The sequence below is a fragment of the Lynx canadensis genome, chromosome C1, assembly GCF_007474595.2.
Source record: "Lynx canadensis isolate LIC74 chromosome C1, mLynCan4.pri.v2, whole genome shotgun sequence".
In the NCBI taxonomy this organism is placed as follows: domain Eukaryota; kingdom Metazoa; phylum Chordata; class Mammalia; order Carnivora; family Felidae; genus Lynx; species Lynx canadensis.
The window spans coordinates 182665956-182689059 of NC_044310.1; the positions used below are offsets into that span (position 1 = coordinate 182665956).

General features: G+C 40.0%; 1 protein-coding gene, 1 long non-coding RNA gene and 1 other non-coding gene across 5 annotated transcripts in view; 1 reads left to right on the forward strand and 2 right to left on the reverse strand.

The window, feature by feature from the left end:
- The window catches only part of CCDC150 (coiled-coil domain containing 150), a 102900-nt gene extending 80586 nt beyond the window's left edge, over positions 1-22314 (forward strand). The window contains exons 17-27 of one of the 2 annotated variants that reach the window (XM_030325317.1): positions 1893-2021; positions 3398-3567; positions 6117-6210; positions 7005-7174; positions 8324-8450; positions 17654-17848; positions 18250-18318; positions 18413-18574; positions 19247-19333; positions 21469-21588; positions 22000-22314. In XM_030325317.1, coding sequence (XP_030181177.1) covers positions 1893-2021; positions 3398-3567; positions 6117-6210; positions 7005-7174; positions 8324-8450; positions 17654-17848; positions 18250-18318; positions 18413-18574; positions 19247-19333; positions 21469-21588; positions 22000-22116 — 1440 coding nt within the window. In that variant the 3' untranslated portion in view covers positions 22117-22314. The remainder of the gene's footprint in view (positions 1-1892; positions 2022-3397; positions 3568-6116; positions 6211-7004; positions 7175-8323; positions 8451-17653; positions 17849-18249; positions 18319-18412; positions 18575-19246; positions 19334-21468; positions 21589-21999) is intronic. The other variant, XM_030325318.1, reaches the window with a different exon arrangement.
- On the reverse strand, positions 1877-22003 carry LOC115520719. 2 transcript variants are annotated; one of them, XR_003970853.1, is made up of 5 exons: positions 21912-22003; positions 21481-21832; positions 21229-21320; positions 20212-20414; positions 1877-1958 (listed from the first exon to the last, which is right to left on the reverse strand). It is a non-coding gene; the product is annotated as an uncharacterized LOC115520719 (long non-coding RNA). The 2 variants fall into 2 exon arrangements; XR_003970852.1 differs by lacking the exon at positions 1877-1958 and having other exon boundaries at positions 19702-20414.
- LOC115522639 lies at positions 15559-15629 on the reverse strand. The gene has a single exon (XR_003971524.1). It is a non-coding gene; the product is annotated as a small nucleolar RNA SNORD56 (small nucleolar RNA).
- Positions 22315-23104: the final 790 nt, after the last annotated feature.

Below are 23104 nucleotides of genomic sequence, written 5' to 3' on the forward strand. Positions count from 1 at the left end.
CATTTATATAAAATTCTAGGAAAAAAAACTATTGTGACAGAAAACAGATTAGTTGTGTGGAGGTGTGGGAACAAGGAGAGACAGAAAGGAGAGATTACAAAAAGGCATGAGGGAACTTTTTTTTTTTTTTAATGTTTATTTTTGAGAGAGAGAGTATGAGGGAGAAGCAGAGCGAGAGACACAGAATCTGAAGCAGGCTCCAGGCTCTGAGCTGTCAGCACAGAGTCCACTGTAGGCTCTAACCCACCAAACTTGAGATCAGGACCTGAGCTGAAGTCAGATTCTCAACGGACTGAGCCACTCAGGCGCCCCCATGAGGGAACTTTTGAGATGATGGAAATGGCTTATCTTGATTATGGCTTCAAGAGCTTATACACGTCAGAACTATACTTTAAATATACACAGCTTCTTGCAGGTCATTTTTACCTCGGTAATGCTGATAAAAAAGAATTGTGTGAATGTATTACCTATACAAAAGTTAATTATATTAAAACGTTTAACATTTTTAAAATGACAGAACTGTAGAGATTGAGAACAAATTATTGGTTGCCGCAGGACTGGGGATGGGTTTGGGAGAGTGTGTATATACACAAAGAAGTAGCAAATGTGAATTCTTTTGTGGTGATGGAACGGTTCTGATTGTGATTGTGATGGTTCGTGAATAATGTGCACGACATCAGATTACATACAGCTATGTGCGCACTCAGAGATGAATGCAGGTTTTTAAAAAAGTGGTGAAAACTGTGTAAGTTCTGTGGGCCAGTTAATCTAGTGAACAGTAATGCACCAGAGTCAGTTTCCTGATTTTGATGTTGAACTACAGTAGTGTAAGATGTCTCCACACCATTAGGAGCAGGGTGAAGAATACATGGGATTCTTTTCACTACTTTTGCAACATCCTGTGAATCTAATTATTTCAAAATTTTTTAAAAATAATATTTCAAATACTGTGATCATTTGAATGTGTAGAAAAAAGAAAAAAAGTATTTCAAGGATATAAAATTCTCATACTTCTAATTAGGATGCATTCTTCTATAACAGTATTTTCTTGACGCTACTTATTCATCTTGGCTTTTGTTATATTCTTTCAGTTGTTATACAGTAAAACCTTGGATTGTTCTGCGAGTGCTCTGCAAGACAAGCAAACATTTCTAAAAATTTTAACTTGATAAAGGAGCGATGTCTTGCAATATGAGTAGTGTGTGAGGCCAGACATCACATGATCACAACTGAGCTGATGGTTCTTGAAATTTGCTTTGAGGGGCGCCTGGGTGGCTCAGTTGGTTAAGCGGCCGACTTCAGCTCAGGTCACGATCTCGCCGTCCATGAGTTCGAGCCCCATGTCGGGCTCTGTGCTGACAGCTCAGAGCCTGGAGCCTGCTTCTGATTCTGTGTCTCCCTCTCTCTCTGCCCCTCCCCCGTCCATGCTCTGTCTCTCTCTGTCTCAAAAATAAACGTTAAAAAATTTTTTTCTTTTTTAAATTTGCTTTGATACACAAGTGCTTTGGATTACAAACATGTTTCCGGAATGAATTATGCTCTCAAACCAAGGTTTTACTGTATTTTTAAATTCCAGGATAATCAGTCCACCACCCCCACCATTTTACATCTAACCTTCATAGTCTTATCTCCTTTATCACTTACCCTGTATTTTCATGGAGATTGACATATATTAGGTTTGCTCATGTTTATTCACACAGATTTTTTTTTTTTTTGCTTTGTAGTTTTCTTTAAAGGGAAAAGTAGCTAATAAAGTTGTTTTTTTTATTATAGTGGATGAGCATATTTAATTAAACATTTTAAGTTTGGTGTTCAAATTGCTTTTTCTTATTCTAATTGCTGATTTATAGTGCTTTAGACAAATTATTTATCATTCCTTGTTTTCTACTAAGGTGAAATCCATTCTTGAAAAGAATGAAGAGGAGCTCTCCCGAGCAGTGAAGTGTCGTGATGCAGCCCTAAAAGAGAGTCAGAAGTTGAAAGGGGACCTTGAGGCTTTGGAGGACAGAGAGAGCAAGAAGGCAAGGCATCAATCCTTTTTGAAAGTTTGTTATTGAAATGAGATGCTTAAGAAATCTTGCGCAAGTCAAGTCGTATTCCTTCATTTCTTGTTACCTTTGGTAAGAACGAGGATTGATCAGAGGAGCTTTTTTTTTTTTTAAGATAACTTTAGAAGAGCTGTAAAATATTTTCCTTAAAAATACGTGATTTAATTCCCAATTGTTTTTGTTTTTGTTTTTTATTATTTTTTTAAACGTTTATTTTTGAGAGAGCACACGAGAGCAGGGGAGGGGCACAGAGAAAGGGAGACAGGATCCAAAGCAGACTCCACCCTGACAGCAGACAGCCCCACTTGGGGCTCTGACACATGAACTATGAGACCATGACGTGAATCACAGTTGGACGCCTAACAAACTGAACCACCCAGGTGCTCCTGTTTTTGTTTTAGAGAGAGAGGGAGCATGTGCGCACAAGCAGGAGAGAGGGGCAGAGGAAGAGAGCAGGAGAATCTTAAGCAGGCTCCACACTCAGTAGAGCCTGATGCAAGGCTGGATCCCGCAACAGTGGGTTCCTTACCTGAGCCGAAATCAAGACTCAGACATTCAACTGACTGAGCCACCCAGGCGCTGCTAACTGCTGTTGGTTTTGGTTTTTATTTTATTTTATTTTATTTTATTTTATTTTATTTTATTTTATTTTATTTTATTTATTTTATTTATGAATGAATGAAAGAGAGAGAGAGTCAGCACAGGCTGGGGAGAGCCAGAGCGAAAGGGAGAGAGAGTATCTGAAATGTGCTCTGCCTTGACAGCAGGGAGCCCAGTGCGGGGCTCACACTAAGAAACTATGAGATCATGACCTGAGCCAAAGTCAGACGCTTAACCAACTGAGCTACTGAGGCACCCCCCAGTGTTTTTTTAACTTCTAGTCTTGAAAGTCCTAATGTTTTCTATTGAAAATCATCTGACCTTGGTAACAGTAACCTTCCTACTATGTGTAACTAACGTGTTCCTGATTCTGATGGGCTTCAGGTATGTTCTCTTCTGTCCCATGATAACTGATCAGGGCCAGAGCAGACCAGCCTGGGACCACATCTAGAACCAGGAAGTTGTTGATCCCATTGTCTGCAGTTAATACAGATGTTATGACATGACAAAAGTTGGGAAGTGCTGCAGAGTTCTCCACAGGGTGGCGGTGGGGGGCGGGGGCTAGTTTTCTTTTCTCAAAGTCACAATAACTTAAGATCTTAACAATAAAATAAAATATGCTTCAATTATTCCTCTTAGCATTTTGCCATGCTTGGTTTCCATATTCTTGCCTAGAAGTAATGGGACTCAGCAGCAGTGGAATAAGGAGAAAGGATCAAATATCTTTGTATTGTTTCATTTTCTGTTAGGTGGGAAACTTTCAGAGACAACTGGCAGAGGCTAAAGAAGACAACTGCAAAGTTACAATTATGTTGGAAAATGTGCTGGCTTCTCACAGTAAGATGCAAGGTGCTCTGGAAAAAGTACAAATAGAGCTTGGGCGGAGGGATTCAGAGATTGCAGGCCTCAAGAAAGAAAGGTACTGGAGATTTTTTTTTTTTTTTTTTTTTTTGTCTTTGTGCATGTAATGGAGCATGTCTGCTCCATTATAGTAAGGAGTGGCATGCAGTCAAGAAACAAAGTCACTTCATTTTTTAAGTTTATTTATTAATGTTTGTTTATTTATTTTGAGACAGCAAAAGCATGTGAGTAGAGGCGGCGGGGGGGGGGGGGGGGGGGTGCAGAGAGAGAGAGAGAGAGAGAGAGAGAATCCCAAGCAGGCTCTGTGCTGTCAGTGCAGAGCCCGACGTGGGGCTCAAACCCATGAACTGTGAGATCATGACCTGAGCTAAATTCAAGAGTCAGATGCTTAACTGAGCCACCCATGCACCATGAGAAACAAAGTCACTTTAAAATAAAGATCTAGGGGCGCCTGGGTGGCGCAGTCGGTTAAGCGTCCGACTTCAGCCAGGTCACGATCTCGCGGTCCGTGAGTTCGAGCCCCGCGTCAGGCTCCGGGCTGATGGCTCGGAGCCTGGAGCCTGTTTCCGATTCTGTGTCTCCCTCTCTCTCTGCCCCTCCCCCGTTCATGCTCTGTTTCTCTCTGTCCCAAAAATAAATAAACGTTGAAAAAAAAAATTTTTAAAAAATAAAAATAAAAAAATAAAGATCTAGCCCTTGTTTGGGGAAACATCTTAGGAATTTGACTGGAAAGCAAGGGATTTTGGTGAATGCACTAACCTCTGCCTCTAGTCTTCCCAACCTGCTCTTCCCTGTAGATCCTGTACCTGAGCTGCGGCCTCCAGCGGGGTTCCCAGCCTGTAGCCCAGCCATCCCTGCTGCAGACTGCCTGCCCCCACAGCCCACACCCCTCTGTCCTGGCCATTTCTTCCGCCTAATGGGGTTTTGTGCTATTCGATGTTCTTTGTAAACCCAAGTTCTTATTTGTATAGTCTTTATTCAAGGGGAAGTTTTTGTTTGAAATCAAGGACCTCCCTTCAGTCCTGAACAGGTTTTTCCTCCAATTCCAACCCAAAGTTTTACATATTTCCCTCTCCCTATTTTACTACTCACTAAATGTATGAATCTGACAGTTCACCCCCTTTACTCTGTTGCTCTCTAAAAGTCCTCTATTTTAGCTTGACATTTCAGAAGTGGTGAAATGTAGACCTATTCAGTAAAACATGGTATTATAAAAAAAAATAAAGATCTAGAAAATTAGGGAGTATCTGGAAGTAGAAATAAACATGACTTTCAAAAATTCAAAATTCCCATATTTTGTAATGATGTAAAGGAGTATGTATTCTAGAAATTCATGTGCTATATTACTGCTACCCTTTAAACCTGTCCTTGGGTCTGCAGACTAGTAATTATCTAGATAATTGAAGCTCCATGCCTAGTTGAGTTTGAATTATCTATTTATTAGTATCCTATTTAAAGATTAATATTTTTAGATGAATCATTCTGAGACCTACTTCTAGCCATGTTTTAGAAGTAAACTCCCGGGCGCCTGGGTGGCTCAGTCGGTTGAGCAGCTGACTTCGGCTCAGGTCATGATCTCGCAGTCCGTGGGTTCAAGCCCCGCGTCGGGCTCTGTGCTGACAGCTCAGAGCCTGGAGCCTGTTTCAGATTCTGTGTCTCCCTCTCTCTGACCCTCCCCCGTTCATGCTCTCTGTCTCAAAAATAAATAAACGTTAAAAAAAATTTTTTAAAAAAAGAAGTAAACTCCTTTGAAAGTTTCAAGTTGCATAAGTTTCCCCTTGAGGTTAATGAGCAAATGGTTTCAGTTTAACGGGTCCTCTGAAATATATTGTGATGGGTGTATTAGTGCTTATTGTCTCTCTGCTATGGGAGAACAAGTGCCAGTTTTATATTCTCCATTGTGCTTATCTTTGTTTTTTGCATATTATAAACGTGTATTGCCTCTGAACATAAAAAAGTCAAGGGGATGGTACTGCAAATTGTTCACCATTCACAATAAGATTCTGGGTAGCTATTGTATTTAGAAGCAAAATCTCGACAGCAGGCCCATCCATCTAGAAGCAATATATTTTTGTACTGGTGATATATGTATATAGTATAAAATTACCAGCTCATAAGTTAGTCATTGACAAGTATTGATAGCTAATGTATCAATCCAAATTGAATCATAGATGGGACAAAAAAAAATTTTTTTGATGTTTATTTTTAAGAGAGAGAGAGAGACAGCATGAGCGGGGGTGGGGCAGAGAGAGAGGGAGACACAAAATCCCAAGCAGGCTCCAGGCTCTGAGCTGTCAGCACAGAGCCCGACATGGAGCTCAAAATCACAAACCACAAGATCATGACCTGAGCGGAAGTCAGACGTTCAACTGACTGAGCCACCCAGGCGTAGATGGGACAACTTTTTAATCCTTCGAGTCTTAGTTTCTTAACCTGAAGCTGAGGCTACTAATTGTCACCTGCCAACTCTAAGGTATTCTGAGCATCTGTAGTTTATGACATATGCTATTTGAGCTTCTTGGAAGAAGAGTGCCCTGTAGCTCCCAGTGGTATCCTTCCTAGATGGTTCTTTTCTGTAGTCACTCTTTCTGTGTCTCCCATTTTCAGGGCTCTAAATCAACAGAGGGTGCAGAAGCTGGAGGCAGAAGTGGACCAGTGGCAGGCGAGAATGCTTGTTGTGGATGCCCAGCACAACAGTGAGGTAAAGGCCATTATTATAGATGAGAATATTGATATTTTTGGTTTTATTGGGACATTGCTCTTTTAGGAAAATGGGGTAAGTAATCAGGTAAATCTCTTTTTCATTCAAGTCTGAGTTATGTTTACAAATGGGAAGTGGGCCTGTAACCTTACAGTGAGTCATTTATTGGCAAACCAGGACCACAATTATGCCTAATTCTCTCTCTGATATAGTTTACTTCTTTTTACTTATTAATGCATAAATGATTGCAGAAGTTAAAGGGCTTAGGGAATAATTTGTAATTTAAGTCAGAAGTAGCTGGAGTGACCCCACTATTAATAAGGAGACACACTTACGTGTGTGCTCATGGATATATGCACACATGAATTTATAAGTATATATGCACATATATTAAAAAGTCTTTGATATTTCGTATAAATAAGCTTTTTCTGGAAGGACATACAAGGAACAATTTCCAGTTCTTCTCTCTTTAGGTAGTGACACCAGAAGTTATAAGATTGGAAAGGGGAATTTACTTTAAAATTTTTAAAATAAATAAGTTGGTTCCATTTTTCAAAGCTCATAGTAATCAGCAGAGCTTGCTTTTCCCATTGCTTTGTAAGAGTCTCCTAAGCAGTGTCTGCAGTAAATTCTCACATCTATATCCCAGGCATCTGGAATCTTTAGTTCTGGTTCCATCCAGTTATTGTCTCAATGGCATTTGATGAAAAAGTGTAAGGAGTGAGTATATAGTGTTACCGACTTCTTGAATCTATCTGTGACAGTAGAATTAAAGAGCGTCTTCTCTCTTTCAGATGGAGCCTCTACAGAAAGCTCTAGATGTAGCTAGAGAAGACAACAGGAAACTGGCTATGAGCCTGGAGCAAGCTCTCCAGACAAATAATCATCTACAAACAAAGCTTGATCATGTGCAGGAGAAATTGGAAAACAAAGAACTTGAGCGACAAAATTTGGAAACCTTCAAGTAAGGGCAGTAGAGTCACAGTGAAATTAGGGAAGAGCCTCTGGGAGAGTTACGTCCGGCTCACCTACCTAAACTGGTTAGGGGCACCTGGGTGGCTCAGCTGGTTGGGCGTCCAACTTCAGCTCAGGTTATGATCTGAAAGTTCGTGAGTTGGGCTCTGTGCTGACAGCTCAGAGCCTGGAGCCTGCTTCAGATTCTGTGTCTCCCTCTCTCTCTGCCCCTCCCCACTCATGCTCTGTCTCTCTGTCTTAAAAATAAATAAAAACATTAAAAAAAATTTTTTTTTAAAATGCTCATCTTCTGCGTGGAACTAGTACTCCAGCAGAACTGTGTTAGGAACCAGGCATCCTGAGCAGCAGCAGCCGCCAGCAGGCTGGGGAATGCTCATGCGAATCTCCTTTTCAGCTCTCCCTTCATCTGGTGTCAAGCTGCTGCTCCACATGAAGGTAAAGCCAACATTTAAAGAATGTTGTACGTTTCTGCCAAGCCTTTTCTATCAAAAGCTAATGTGTCCTTTAGAAGCATGATTTGGAAAAGGAATAGCCTCAGCCTGGGTGGGAAGAACCCATGGAGGAGTGGGATGACTCCACCCAGGCAGATCTTTAACCATTGTTTTCCTTTTGGGCCTAAGATTAGGTCAAACGCATCAAGTTCAAGTCAGGCCACCAGAGTTTTTTGTAAACTGCACCTTGGTAAATAGGATTTAGATATAAATAACGTTCCATGAAAACTTTTACCCAAGGGAAATGCAGTGTGCACATAGACCTTTATGCCTTTCAGGTCATGAACATACGGATATGAGGAAGGTATAAGCTAAAGCAGAGAAGGCATTTTTTCCTGTCCATGAGCTGTGCAAATTTTATCTAGTGAAATGTTGCTGGCTCAAGACTGGTTGCTGGTTAAAACAAGAGTGTGTGTTTCACTCTTGGTTGGTTCTCTTGATGTTGAAAGACTTTTTGGCTTTTAATGCTACACGTAAATGCTTTTCTTCCCTTTGTGTTAATGGGCTCCAGACCAGTGAGTTTCACCTGGTGCCTGATGTGCTTCTCATGTGTAAATCATACCTTCTGGACAGCTGCCCATGATCGTCCAGGCCTTCCTTACCTGCTAAGATGATTTCTAAGAGTGACTTATCTTTTTTTTAAACAGAGAACGGATGACTGAGGAATCCAAAGTGGAAGCAGAAATGCATGCTGAACGCATAGAAGCCCTAAGAAAGCAGTTTCAAACTGAGAGAGAAACGGCAAAGAAGGCAGCGCAACGGGAAATGACTGAGGTATGCAGTTGAGTGACAAAAAGGTTTCTAGATGTGAATCTTTTAAGAGGAGAACCAGTCGCAGGATTTCCAAGAATGGCTGCAACTGTTCTTTGGCCCTTTTCATTCCTCTTTGACCAATAAGCCCAAAGTGATCAAACCATCTCTGTGCTCTTTGTAAATCGAAACACAGGAAGTTTCTGATAGACAGTTCTCTGCCCAGCGAAGGAATGTCTCAATGACAGCTTTTGCATTGGACAGTGATAACTGAGGGCTAGAGGAAGGAAGTGGCCATTGGGAGACATCCAATCATCTGTCCCCTCAGTTCGCTTCACCAGCACCCATCACTCATCTACCTTCTCCTGAGAGGCATGTATGGTCCATGCTCTGGTGCGTGCTACATGACCTTTATTTCATTATGATCTCCTCTTTACAAAAGGAGACAAATAGGGTAAACAGCTGAGGACTTCTGTTGAGTAACTAGAGGCTAGGTACAATCTTGAAGGAATTCAAAGCAAGGGAAAGTTGGGTGATAGAAGAAGAGAAATGAAAATACACAATTGAGACAGAACCAGCAGGGCTGGGACACCCAGTAAAAGGGGATGACCAAAGCTTAGAGAAATGAACAGGATGTGTGACCAAATGAATAGGATTTCTCTCTTGATCAGAGCAGACTTTGGGAAGTGTCTGAGAAAGAGTGGTTAGCTGAGATGGTACCAGCTGACCTTGACTGTCAGAATGGTAGAGGTGAACTTTCCAGTCAAAGTGGAGCCCTGTGAGTTTCTGAGAAAGGGATAGTGCACTGTAAGCACAATTTTAGGAAGGTTAGTCTGGTGGTAGTGGAGAATAGGCAAGAATGAAGGAGAAACAGGAGATATGAAGACTCGAAACTAGAACAGTTACTTTGGGCTTTAGAAGACTAGGGCCAAGCAACATGGCTCAGGTGAAAATAGAAAACAAATCGAAAGGCAATTTTAATAGAAAAATCATTAAACAGACACTAAATGTCGTATCAACAAAGGGGAGGGAAGAATTGCAAATTACAAAACACTATGTAAATATTAAAAAGTTAGAAAGAGGGGCGCCTGGGTGGCTCAGTTGGTTAAGCGTCCAACTTTAGCTCAGGTCATAATCTCACAGTTTGTGGGTTCAAACCCCGCGTCAGGCTCTGTGCTGAGAGCTCAGAGCCTGGAGCCTGCTTCAGATTCTGTGTCTCCTCTTTCTGCCCCTCCCCTGCTCACATTCTGTCTCCATCTCTCTCTCAAAAAATGAGTATTTTTTTTAAAAAGTTTTTTAAAGGTTAGAAACAAAATTCTGTGGGAAACAAAAATGTGCCCTGAAATTAAAGGCACCTTTAATCAGAGATAGTTGTCAGAATACCTGTAAAATGTAGATCCTTTTAACAAGGATCACTGGAGATTGTGACCTTGTGAGGAGACCAAGGGCAGAGTGAGTGTGTGATATCAGGGGTAGGCTCAAGGCATACCACTTAAGAGTCCCAGTTCTGCCTCTTACTAACAATGTGTACATTTACTGTCTGCAATAATTCCTGAGTCTATTTCCTCAGTCATAAAATGGAAATCATCATAACTACTTTTTGTTTTTACGTTGGAAAATATATGTAAAGTCATTGTCACTGTGCCCAAACATATTAAATACAAAGTAAGTGATAGTTGTTAGGGCTTACCCAGTTTTGACAAAGCTATGATTAAAATAATGGCAGAATAGCTAACAAGAAGTTAGTTGAGTAGTAATAAAAGACCAGCACTGTGTCATGAAGTTAGTATCAGAAACAATGAGTTAGTGTAGAAAGAAAAGATACAAACAACTTTGCACGTTAAACACTATCACCCATTCAGAATACTGTGTTCTTATCTTCTCCCTTCTCTGCTGCCACCTTTTCCTAAAAATCAAGCAGCACTTATTTAAGGGCACTGGAGGAGGAAGGGAGCTCTGTAAAATGATTTAAGTAATGTTAAAAGATAAACTGAGGCATATTAAACATTTTAAAAGTTTGAGCAAAACTCAATTCGAATCAGGTAGTGTCCAATCTAGCAGATAAAAAGGAGCTTCAAGGAGCTGTACAAAATGAAAGGCTTTCATTCGTGGAAGGGAACAGGAACAACTTACATTAGGTATAAAAGCAGGTTGGTTACTGCAAAGTACTTTCCTCTAGGGGATGGCAGGTCTTATACAGGCAGATGACCTAACTGGTACTGATCAAACAATTCCTGATGGACTGGTTTAAGAGTCCATTTCTGGAATCGCTGAAGCATTAAGTCTCAGTTTGGTGATAGAGAGCTGACTCCATTTTGGGCCTGTTTTTTTTGTTTTTGTTTTTGTTTTTAACAATTTTCCCTCCCCTTTTTAAAGTTTATTTATTTATTTTGAGAGAAAGGGAGAGAATCGCAAGCAGGCTCTGTACTGTCAGCGTAGAGCCCGATGTGAAGCTCAATCTTACGAACCGTGAGATCATGACCTGACCCAAAACAAAGAGACACTTAACCGACTCAGGCACCCCGACAATTCCCCCTTTTGATCAGACTCTCAGCCTGAGAGAGGTCATTAAAGTTTAAGGCATTATCTACTCCCAGCTACTACTCGGGAGTTCTTGAAGTTTTTTTGCTGAATTTCTGTGTGGTATTCATAGGTCATGCTTTTTGTTGATATTCTTCGTGGCATTCACAGGCCATGACATTTTAGATTCACATTTTTTAAGTCAGTCATTCTCTTCATTTCTGTTCTGACGTTCTAGTCTTAGATCATTTGCTTGGTGGTTAGCAACTGTGAACATGTGTTTCAAGGTTTTGAGAGAATACAGCACGCTTAGGGAGACTACTAAGTTTATTATAAGCATGATAATTCCCAACATCTAGAGTGTCCTTTGGAGCCTTGGTCCCCAAGACCCAAATCAATCAAAAAGTCAAATAAGTGAAGGATTCTGTTGAAGGAGTCCCTTTCTCAAGCCAACTAACTAGCTTAGCTTGTTCAGTGATCTTACATAGCCGAGTCTCAGCCTGCCCAGAAGTGTCCGTCTAAGTACAGCATGTGGTGTTGTACACAGAACAAACACCTCTGTGTTCAACTAAAAGATAGGGCTGTCCTGTTATCCAGAACAACTTCAGACAGTCTAGTGGTTTTTGTTGGGCAGCTGTTACTTTATCAGTAGATTCCGCAGTACCTTCAAGAGTTAAGGAGAGGTTTCTGATGGTATTCCCATTTGTACTTACTCCTAGCCAAGACAGTAGGGATCTGCCAAAGGAAGTGAATTTTGGATCATGAGCGCCTCCTGTAAGTCCTGATTTCAGTCCATGGCTCAGGATTAGAAAGGCGACAGCCATGAAAGCCAGTAAAATTTATGAGTCTGTAGACCACAGACTGTGCCCTTGCCTATGTCCGTTTCTTTATACAGAGCTTGGATACAAGATTCCCCTGGTTTGGAGTTTTTAGCCAGAGGCAGAGAAATTGACCCCTAGGAGTAGGGAGTATGATACAATGGAGAGGGAGCGGTTTGGTACAGAGAAACAAGCATTGGAAGTCAGGGAGAAATGTGTGATGGGCAGAGCTATAGAATTACCAGCATCATGGCAAATCCACCAGTTGTTTGGAGGTTACATTACCCCCTTTGCAATGGCATCATCTTTGCAGGCCAGAGCAAGGCAAAACATGGGCAAAACAATCATAAAGACCTTCAGGATATAAGAATTAGGATAATGATTGTCAGAGCAGCAAGAATAGAAAGAAACAAATAATTTTTGATCTGACGTCTTGGGAGGAAGCAGTCTACCTCAATGTCGGCTACTTGTCAGTTTGATTTTGAGGCCTCTGCAATGTCTTTACATAGGACCACATGTCAGCTGGGGCCTTCTTCAGTTGTGAAATATGCACCCAAGGTTTGATACCTTGTACGGTATCTACTGATACCTACTACGGCAGGGATGTCAGTGGTCAAGAGTACCTAGTAGGCTCCTTCCCAGAAATCTCCCTTTTGCAAAAGTATCAGAGTATAACAATAGCTGTCTATAAATGATAAAAAAAAAACCTTAATATGCTCATGTTTAAAGATCTGATGAGAGTTCATTATAATAGGATTGACAAGGAAATTTGGTTATATCCATGATATACAACATTTGAAGATAAAAACTGAAATTATGACTCAAAAGGACATATCAGATTTTTAGGAATTTCCTATGTTTTCTAGAACACATATTAATAACACACATTGTACGAATATTATGTAAGGTTTATCATCACTTGACAATGCTTCCCATGTAATTTAGCATACCAAATAAGCCTGATTAGTTTAACATTTCTCTCTTACAAGGTGAGACACAAATCCTTTGAGATTTTCCAAGGACTATCTGGGAAATCTGCAAGTTGCTTTGAGATCAGAAAGACCCCGTTTAGAATTTGATTTGGGGAAGTTGTCAAAACATTTGAACATGTGACTAAATAAGATCACAAATTATTACAAAGTATTAGTTAAACTGATAATGGAAAATTTTAAAGGCAAATACAGAAGGTTACATGGTTGGGAACAAAACTTAGCTCTTAACATTGACAAGACTAGGTTTTCTTAAGTAATCACAGACTTAATAAAAGACCATGTGAAGCACGGTAAATTATTGTGCTCAGTTGCAAAATCTTTATCTTTCAGGTAGATTACCCAAAAGGTTAAAAAAACACTTTCATAAAATCTTATCAAGAACAGACCAATAGTCCAAGGAAACTTTGTCCTTATAATGAAGAAAAAAACCAAATTCTAATTTTGCACCAAAATCATTCCTTAGAAACTTGAATAAACCAATTCTAACTTAGCCACCTTGATCACACAGAAAATTCCTTTCTTAAGATTCCTTTTCCACAAATCTTCAATTTTTTCTTTTATCCATTCAGATTTTGTTTTGTGTCTTTTCCTCTTTCTCATTCTAGAACAGTCCATCATTTACTTACTACTTTTCATACACAGTTGTTTCCTTTCACCCTTGTTATTTCAAAGTAATTGTAATTACATATATTGATTAGAATTCTTAACCCTTACAATCCTCATATCTAGTAAAACCTAGGAAGTAAGCAGTTGTGGAGTGTGTTACACTAACATTCTGTGGGTTGGCCAGTCTGTAAACCCATTAATTTCTAGAAGTCTATTCTTCCTCATAGTAAACTTCTAATGTAGCACAAAACAGCTTTACTAACAGACCCAAATACCTTTAGTTCCTCTGTGAAAGGAAGCCAAAAGTGGATAAACCTGTGTTTAGTTATGTTTTGGTATTTTATCTTACTTGGAATTGATCTAGATATTCAGTGAGTACCCATCATTTCATTTATTTTAGTGTGATTTAAAAGTTTTCAAAAAGATTTTGGAAACTTATCCTCCATTTAACAATTACATTTAGATTACTCATGAAAATTTTATGAGACATGAAATCATCTAACCATGATCTTAAATTATCTTTCTTGCCGACAAATTCTGACAGACATAGATAAGCTTCTTTGACTTTTAGTAAACCTGGGTAAAATGGAAGTATTACAGCTAATGTTGATAATTCTTAAGACATGGATGTTTTAATTAAAAGGTAGCTTCAGTGGCTCAGAGCCTGGAGCCTGTTTCTGATTCTGTGTCTCCCTCTCTCTCTGCCCCTCCCCTGTTCATGCTCTGTCTCTCTCTGTCCCAAAAATAAATAAACGTTGAAAAAAAAAATTAAAAAAAAAAAAAAAAAGGGGCGCCTGGGTGGCGCAGTCGGTTAAGCGTCCGACTTCAGCCAGGTCACGATCTCGCGGTCCGTGAGTTCGAGCCCCGCGTCAGGCTCTGGGCTGATGGCTCAGAGCCTGGAGCCTGTTTCCGATTCTGTGTCTCCCTCTCTCTCTGCCCCTCCCCTGTTCATGCTCTGTCTCTCTCTGTCCCAAAAATAAATAAACGTTGAAAAAAAAATTTTTTTTTAAATAAAAGGTAGCTTCAGGGGCACCTGGGTGGTTTAGTCGATTAAGCATCCAACTTCAGTTTAGGTCTTAATCTCACAGTTGGTGAGTTCAAGCCCCGCATTGTGCTGTCTGCTGTCAGCACAGAGTCTGCTTCAGATCCTTTATCCCCTTCTCTCTCTGCCCCTCCCCTGCTCATGCACTCTCTCTCACAAAAAAAAAAAAAAAAAAAAAAAAAAAAATTAAAGGAAAAAGGTAGCTTAAGTTCATTGTTTGATTTGTTGATGATTATCCTAGATCATGTGAACTTGAAAATCATATGGGTTAGATTTTCTATTTCTTAGAGAACACTGAATACGTATAAATACTTGTCTTTAAACCGATTAAATAGAGCTCTTTACAAAGTCATTTTGGCAATACCATTCAAAGGTAGGAAAAAAGTCTCTAATATGTATAAAAGACATACAAACAGGTCTTACAGGTTTCATTTTATAATTTTAGTCTTGAGACAGGTACAATACTGCAAAACTCACTAGTTGATAAAAGAACAGTTAGATCCAAATTGTGTTCTTGGCAAATGGAATAAAATTAAGGTTATTTGTTCAGATGGCTAAAGCTTTTAACTAATATTTTTAAAGGTGACTTAAGATTTTCATGGGCCTAGTTTTCCAAATATCTTTTCTCCCTACCCCCCACTCGTACGAATGGTCTTCGTTCATGGAGAAGACCAAGTAGAACACTTTTATCTCAAAAGGCACAGAAAAAGGGAACAAAAGTCCCCTTGGTGGAACTTGTATTCTAAGTCCTGATCTTTTACACTATCTGCAAACATTAGATGAATAGAGAGGTTTGGGGATCAGTAAAAAGAACAAGAGGGCTTTGAATTGTTTTTAGAGCTGAATTTCTGTTCTTGTACACTTGATTTATAAGACAAGTACAGTTTTTAATTTCTCAAAGAATTGGGTTGCAACCTTTAATTCGTGGGCTGACCCACTCACCCAACTACATTATCTTTATTTGCTTCTTTACACCAGGGAGAAGATCTTCAACTAAGGTGGAAGTCAAAAGATTCTTAGGTTCTAGATTCAGAGCTGTGTGTCTGGAATGTCTAGTAAATCCTTCCACAGAGGCTTTAGAATGTTTCTCTTTCTCTCTGGGTACATAGTTTCATCTTAGCTCAGGGGAGAAGACTTTTTTTTTCCCCTCATCTTCACTCAGACCCAAAGGATCAACAAGCAGGAGGTGAACTGCTGTTGACCAGTAATACTGCCATCATTGCAGAGGGGAGAAAGGAATTTTTAAAAGTCTGTCAGGCTCTGAATATGGCCATCTTCCGACCATAGAACTCCTTTAAATTCTTTCAGATATCTTGCCAAGTTTCAGCCAGGACAAACAGTAAATATTCCTAGCAGTATTAAACCCTTGAATATAAGAGAGATCCCCAAAGAGCACAAAAGATACTACCCTCCCAAGATCAGAGCCACTCCGAAAGTAACCAAAAGAAAGAGAATTGTGTTGGGGGTCAGTAGGTCCCTAGCCATGAATGGGATGGCACCCCTGTTTCTATCCAGCCTCTGACCCGATGGTTGCCTCGCCAGGTTCTCAGGACATAAAGCAAGATAAACAAGAAGGCAGTAGCTGTCCCTGGGTGAGAAAGGATCAACAACCAGTGGGCACCCAAAAGCAGATTCACAAGATACAATTCAAAGATTAACTCTTACAGCTGTTTTTTGCCTATCTGAATTTGGAAAGGAAAGGACAGTGTGAATTTTTTTACTTTCTTCTCTCAGCCAGACATCACAGACATCTGAGAAAGCTGACTTTGCTGAGAATTCTCACTCTTTGTTAGCTTCTGCTAGTTGTCGCAGATCCCATCTGGAGGCTCGTGTTCCAGCATATCTCATTCTAGTCCCCAGAAACCACAGAGAAAGGAAAATAATTTTTCTTTTCCCTTTATGAGTGCTTGGCTTTGCTTTTCTAGAGCACCTTCTCTAGAGCACCTCGTACATGGATAAGCATATTTAGGTTAAAAGTTCTCCACTATAGCCATTGTAATTCAAAAATATCTGTTCAGCCTTAAAAGTTTTATTCACCTGAGACCTCACACTGGAGCGACCCAGTCCAGAAAATGGAAGGCTTAAAGTCTGAAAGCTGCTAACTCGAAAGCTGCAGAGCCAGGATCCAAGAGAGATGCAACCTGTGGCCTCCAGAGGCAGTGATGGAGCGGGGAGCTCAGTGGGCACTTACACCAGGCAGCTCACTGCTCCTGGGGACCAGTGCTGTCCTTCAGTTTAACAGTTCTGGAATCAGAAAAGTTTTAATATGCCTCAGTTTATCTTTTAAGAGTTTATTAGAACGCACGTTTGTTCGAATTGGGCATCATCCAGTCTAGCAGATCAAGAGCTCCAAGGAGGTGTACAAAATGAAAGCCTTTTTATAGCAAAAGGGAGCAAGAACAAGTTCTACTAGACAAAAACTTGAGTTGGTTATTGCAGTTTCTTTCCTTTTAGGGGATGACAGGATCAGGCAGATTACCAAACTACTGCTGATCAGGTAATTCCTGATGGACTTGTTTAAGAGTTCATTTCTGGGAAAGCCAAAACCGTAATTCAGTCTCAGTTTGGGACTGAGCATAAGGGACTCCATTTGAAATTGTTGTCTGGTTTTTAACAGTAAGCACTATGCTGTTTTTCCACTAGACAATTTTATTAAAATCTTTAAAAACTAAAAGCAGTATTCTAAAAATATATGCAGTGGTAGTAACTGGCAAGTATTTATAGAAATTACCATATAATTTTCAGTTGTCCAGACATGAGGTCACAAGTGACAGGAAAGAAAAGTTTAATGATCACTGAGAAATTACCATATGCCAGGCTCTGCTTTCTTTCTCTACTTTGTCTTATTTAACTAGGAACCCTATGAAATAGTTTATGTGCATACTTTGCCAATGATGAACCTGAGGCTTAGGGAAGTCGGTTATCCAAAATTACTTGGCTAGTAAGTAAGTGCTAAAGCTGGGATTTGAACTGGGGTTGGACTCCAAGGTCGTGCTCTTGAAAAGAGAATGACGAACATTATATACGTTGTGTTCTTTAGTGTTAATAGTTATGAAAACAAAAGATGAAAACCACTTAGAGTGTTGCTCCACAGGTCTTCTTAATCAAACGTCATTATTATTGCCTCACTTTCCCTTCTTGTTAAAAGAAAGTTCCAAAGAGAAGGAACTAAGTATGGGGACAGACCTACTTATAAGCTTCTCTTAATGAAAGGTAAAAATGATTGAATTTTCCCTTTGTGTTCCACAGCTGAAGAAAGCCCTTGACGAAGCCAACTTCAGATCAGTGGAAGTAACCCGGACCAACCGAGAGCTGCGGCAGAAACTCACAGAGCTGGAGAAGATCCTGAACACTAGCAAGGAGAAAATAAAGAATCAAAAGGCCCAAATTAAGCTCCACTTGTCGACTAAGGCGAATAATACTCAGAATGTAGAGAGGATGAAGGTTGTATGAAAAATGCTAAGTCTCCCTTACTCCCTGTTATCTGATGAGGATCCATGCAGGCTGTGGGGTCTGGCGAAGATAGTTCCAGAGTACTAACAGCAGCATGTGTGCTCCGGGAATTACAGCTACACCTGGGAAGTGGGCAGATTGCAGGGGGATGGACAGACTGTCTTTCTCCAGCAGAGAGAGACACTGCTGTGTAAATGTTTGATTTCTCTTCAGCTGCCATGTCACCTTCTGGCCCCCCATCTGCCTCTCCCACAGTGATCGTACAGGATTTTGCTCTTTCAGGGTCAGTGGGCCAGACGGGAAGGAGAGCCCAGCAGGGGCTGGTAACTGTGGGTCTCATATGGGATTCTCCACTGATCATCTTTCTATGTTATTTCCACATTTACTTTCAGCAAATAGAAACAGAATTGAGGCAAATGGAGCTAATTAAGGATCAGTATCAGAAAAAAAATTATGAACAGGTAGATGATTTCCACAAACTCTATGTTTACTATTCACCTAAAATCTCACACTTGGACAGGTTCACCAACTGCTTCCCTCTTTGTGCCCTCCCAGTCACTGAGTATCCAGAAATTTGTATCTGAAATGACTAACCTACAGAAAGAGATGCAGCTGTTGGCCAAGAGCCAGTACGAGACCTCAGCACGGAATAAACAGCAAGAGCTGCGCCTGGAGGCAGAGCGGAAAGTAAGGCAGGAACTGGAGAACCGGTGCCAGGTAAAAAGTTCCCTCAGGTTCATCTCAGATTATCAGCAAGTGACACGTACCGAAACCCAACATCAGAGCATCTACGTTTTCCAGATCTGCAGAAGAAACATAAGTCTACAAGTAGGAAGAAACCTATAGCTTTGAATGTGGCCCATGTTCTCAATTTTCAACTTAATAAGATATTCATTCTTAACAGCTACAGCTCACATATGCAAAATACTTGTTATTAAATAAGACTTCTGAACTGAATTTCATAGTCTTTCAGGCACTTTACACCCCTTGCTTCTTCCCTGAAGCTTAGATACACCTGTTGCTATGGCAGGATTTTTAGCTCTTCCCAGCCTCTGGAAAAGCATAACATTTTATCACTGCAAAAGGACTTCAAGAGATCATTAAGCCCTTGCTTTCTAGCAGAAATTGTCTCCAATGAAAAAATATTCCTTCAGTTCTGGAAAGAGCTGTTAATCACTTTTTCTTCAGGAGAATCCATAAATCAAAATCTATGATCATATACATCTGTGGATACTAATGACACTTTTCATCTTATATTTTGGTGGCACCTGAAGTTAGAAAGTGTACTCCATCATGCTTTCATAATTTGCCCATTTATAACAATATGGAAGCTCTTTGTTCCATATGGGACTGTGGGAATTTGTAAAAATCTTTGTATCACGTTTTCAGGAATTGGAAGAAACCATCAGACACCTAAAGAAATGCAAAGAGGCAACAGAGCATAAACTCAAAGAAGCCAGTGTGGAATCGGAACAGGTAAGCCAGACCTAGGGACATAAAGACTTAACAAGTTTCCTCACACACAACAATTTTGAAACACTCAAGTCAGAGTAAAATGCCTCGTTAACATAGTTGGGAGCGTAACAGGCAAGAACCATTATGACTTACGAAGTATAATCTCCATTATGAAGAATGATTTTTAGGTTGAGACTCTGTGTCCTGATAAAAGATAACAGAATGCCAAAATACTGATTAAGTCCAAGTCTTTACCACTTAATATAAGAAGGGAAGACCAGCATGTGTGTAGATTTTAATGCATTATTACTCAACATCACTAATAAAAGTGGAAGCTCTTTGTTCAGTCAATAAAAAAATGTTAAGTAGGCCTTATTTTTTTAAGTTTGTTTTTTTTTTTTAATTTAGGTAATTTCTACATGCAATGTGGGGCTCAAACTCATGTCCCTGAGATTGAGAATCATATACTCTTCAGACTGAGCCCGTCAGGTCCCCTGAGTAGGCCCTCTTACTTTGTGATTTTCCTTTCTCTAGTCTTAAATTGGCCTATTTGAAGGTATTTAAAATTATACATTTTTTAGAGCTGGAAAGGGTCTTTGAAATCATGGTCTGCCACAACCATTCCTCATTTTCCAGATAAGGAAAACAGCTTCTAAGGTATCACAGTGATGTTTTTGTCAGTTGGTCATGATGTGTGTGCCTTTTACAGCCACTAAATTACAAGACAACATGACTGTCACAGTGGAATATTAAAGGGAATATGGACTCAGACACACATGAGTTTGAACACTGTCACATGAGTTTGTCACACTGTGACACAGTGCCCTTAAGGAATTTACATTTACTTCCTTTAACTCATCAGTTACCACATCTAGAAAAGTCAGGGTATTGAGACTTACCTTTCCGTTGTTCTGTTAGATGGCTCAGAGTAAGTTTCAGTAAACGGTGCCTCCCTTCTCATTTACCAAACAAGAGGAGATAGGATGGATGTACAGGGCCATTTCAAGCATCTTTCCCTCCACTCCTGGTAAAGAGTGCTGGACACTGCCTTTGGTGGGGGGCAGGGTGTGAGTATCACCGGCATTAGGGTATACAAACAGACCTGGAAAATATTTGAACTTTGTAACTTTCTAAAAGTTAAATATCAGGGGAGCTCTATTTTTTTACCTCACTATTTTGTGCCCACACTGTGAACTGGCTGGGCTAGGACAAATACATGGTCGCACGTATTTACTGTGGACCTGTCATATGTTGGGCGCTGTCCTAGGTGATGGAGACACAGGGTGAAACAAGCCCGACGAAGTCCCTGCTCTCCTAGATCTTGCCTTCTCCCAGGCAAGACAGAAATACCTCTCAAGACTTGAGAATCAAAAAACGAAAATGCTGTCCATGAAACAAATAATCAAAGGGAAGAAAACAGTCATTTTGCTTTTTATTCTAGAGGATATGTTCTGGAGCTGTTTTGAAGCAACCATTATACCACAGAAAAGCCTGTTGGCCCTACCTTAAAATACCATAGTATCCCAAACACACATAAAAGTGCCAGGCACACAGTAGATATTTGTCAATTAAATGAATACGGAGTCCAGATCATCTTCAAAGGCAGACGACTAGAGGGACCATTTAAGTCAATCTAACAAAGGTGATTTGGAAGTTTGTGCTTAGGAGCTGAAGTCTAAAATATTTTGATGATAAAGGAAATAAAGAGGATGCAACTTACGCTAAGCTGGTTCCGTCTTTTACTAATTCAGTTTACTTTCATAAAGCACAACAGAAAAATCTAGTGTAGGGACTTTGGAGAAGTATTTAGTCTTGGAGAACAGAACTCACAAGTCCCAACCATGGTTTGCCCTACCACGTTCACTTGCAGCGCTATCTTATCCCGTCATTCTGATTTTTCCCCAGGGTTCTCTTACCTTAGGTCACACCCAAGAAATAGGAACAAATGCATGAAAAAGCAACAGGCTTGCAGGCATCCCTCAGCTCTGCATTCAGAAATCTCTCTCATCTGTAGAATGGATATTATGCAAATAGGTTACAAGGACCTTGCATTCAGGATTTGGGTCTTTTAACATCTAGGTAAAAAGTCCCTTGAACCAATACACAAAAAACTGTTTCTTTGTTGTAATGTTTAATGATAACGCTTGTATGTCCAGATAACAGCTAACCTGGAAGAAGCTCATCGCTGGTTTAAGTGCAGGTTTGATGGCCTGCAGCTTGAGCTGACGAGAAACCGGTTGCAGAGGCTTCCCCGAGAAGACGGGTGGATGGAAGAGGTAGGGTATTTGGACATGGCTGTCGTAAGCAATTTTGGATTTGTTCCTTCTCAGATTTCTTTTTCTTCAGCATGGAGCCCACTTCAGGGCTCATACTCACAAACCGTGAGATCATGACCTGAGCCGAAATCAAGTCGGATACTTAACCGACTGAGCCACCCAGGTGCCCCTCTTCAAATTTCTAATTACAGAAGTTCTCTCTTCATCCAGCAACTCTCCCCACTAATCTGTAGATTTCTTTAAACTGCAAAGAAAACAAATGAATTAAATTTCTTTCTTAAAAGTTCTACATTTCCCAACCTGTCTAGATTAGAACCACTCACCTTGATGAATAAATTATATTCGTAAAGACAAAACGGCCTCAGCTATGCAGTTAGTTTTGCAGAGTCGGGTCTGTTTTCTTTCCAGCAGGACCAAGGTAACAAGCACGACGTGGCATCCAGCCAGTCTGCTCTACATCGTTGGGAGAATAAACAGCGTCTTAGACTTACGCCCAAGAAATGTCATTCTGAACTAGAGAGAGATTGATGCCCTTGACAGAGGCCCTTCTTCATCGATAGCTACACCACCATGATTTCCAGAGCCCAGCAATCAGGGCTGGCCTTTTCCACAGTCATCAGAACATCAAGTCTTTGATGTGGGCTGAAGATTTTTGGACTTTATTCTTTCAGGAACTTGCTGATATCAGTACAGAACCACCCCATCTTTTTTGTCTCTTTCCCCATTTTCCACCCAATAAATTTATATGAATTTGTTGTATAATAGAAGTTACTGTTGTATGATACTTGTCTATTTTTCTAAGTACATTTTATCAAAAAGCATTTAGTGAGGTACTAGATGTACAGCCACTAAATGATAGGATATTTTGTTTCGATAAAATCCCCTAGTCTAACACCCAGTAGATAATCCTTGAAAATGGGATCACCTGGGAAATGGTAAAAACTTTTCCACATAAAAAAAAAAAAAAAATACCCTTTTATGCTGGGTAATTACCAGCACATCTTTAGTAGGATTAGATCTCTCTTCTTTATTTTTTTTAATTGTTTTAAGTAAGCTCTATACCCAGTGTGGGTTTGAACTCACAAACCCGAGATCAAGAGTCATGTGTTCTACCAACTGAGCCATCCAGGCGCCCCTACAGCTCTATTCTTATATTAGATATCTCAGAGATTGTATTTATAACTTCCTCAGATGTTTACAAATCAAATTATTGTATACAGCAGACTGCTCTGCTCCAGGACTATGCCTGGCCCATGTAGCTCTTCCTTACTATTGTAAGCAATAAATTCAGCTTTATATATATATATATATATATATATATATATATATATATATATTTTTTTTTTATTTTAGATAGGGAGCGGTAGAGTAGGTAATCCAGACTTAATGAACATAAACAGCTACCATAGCACCTGGCTTTATTCATGTTCAAGTAATGGTAGCTACTGATGATGCTATCAGGACCTAAATTGAGTGAGCATTGTGAATTGGAGGGAATATCATTAGTAAGACTCTC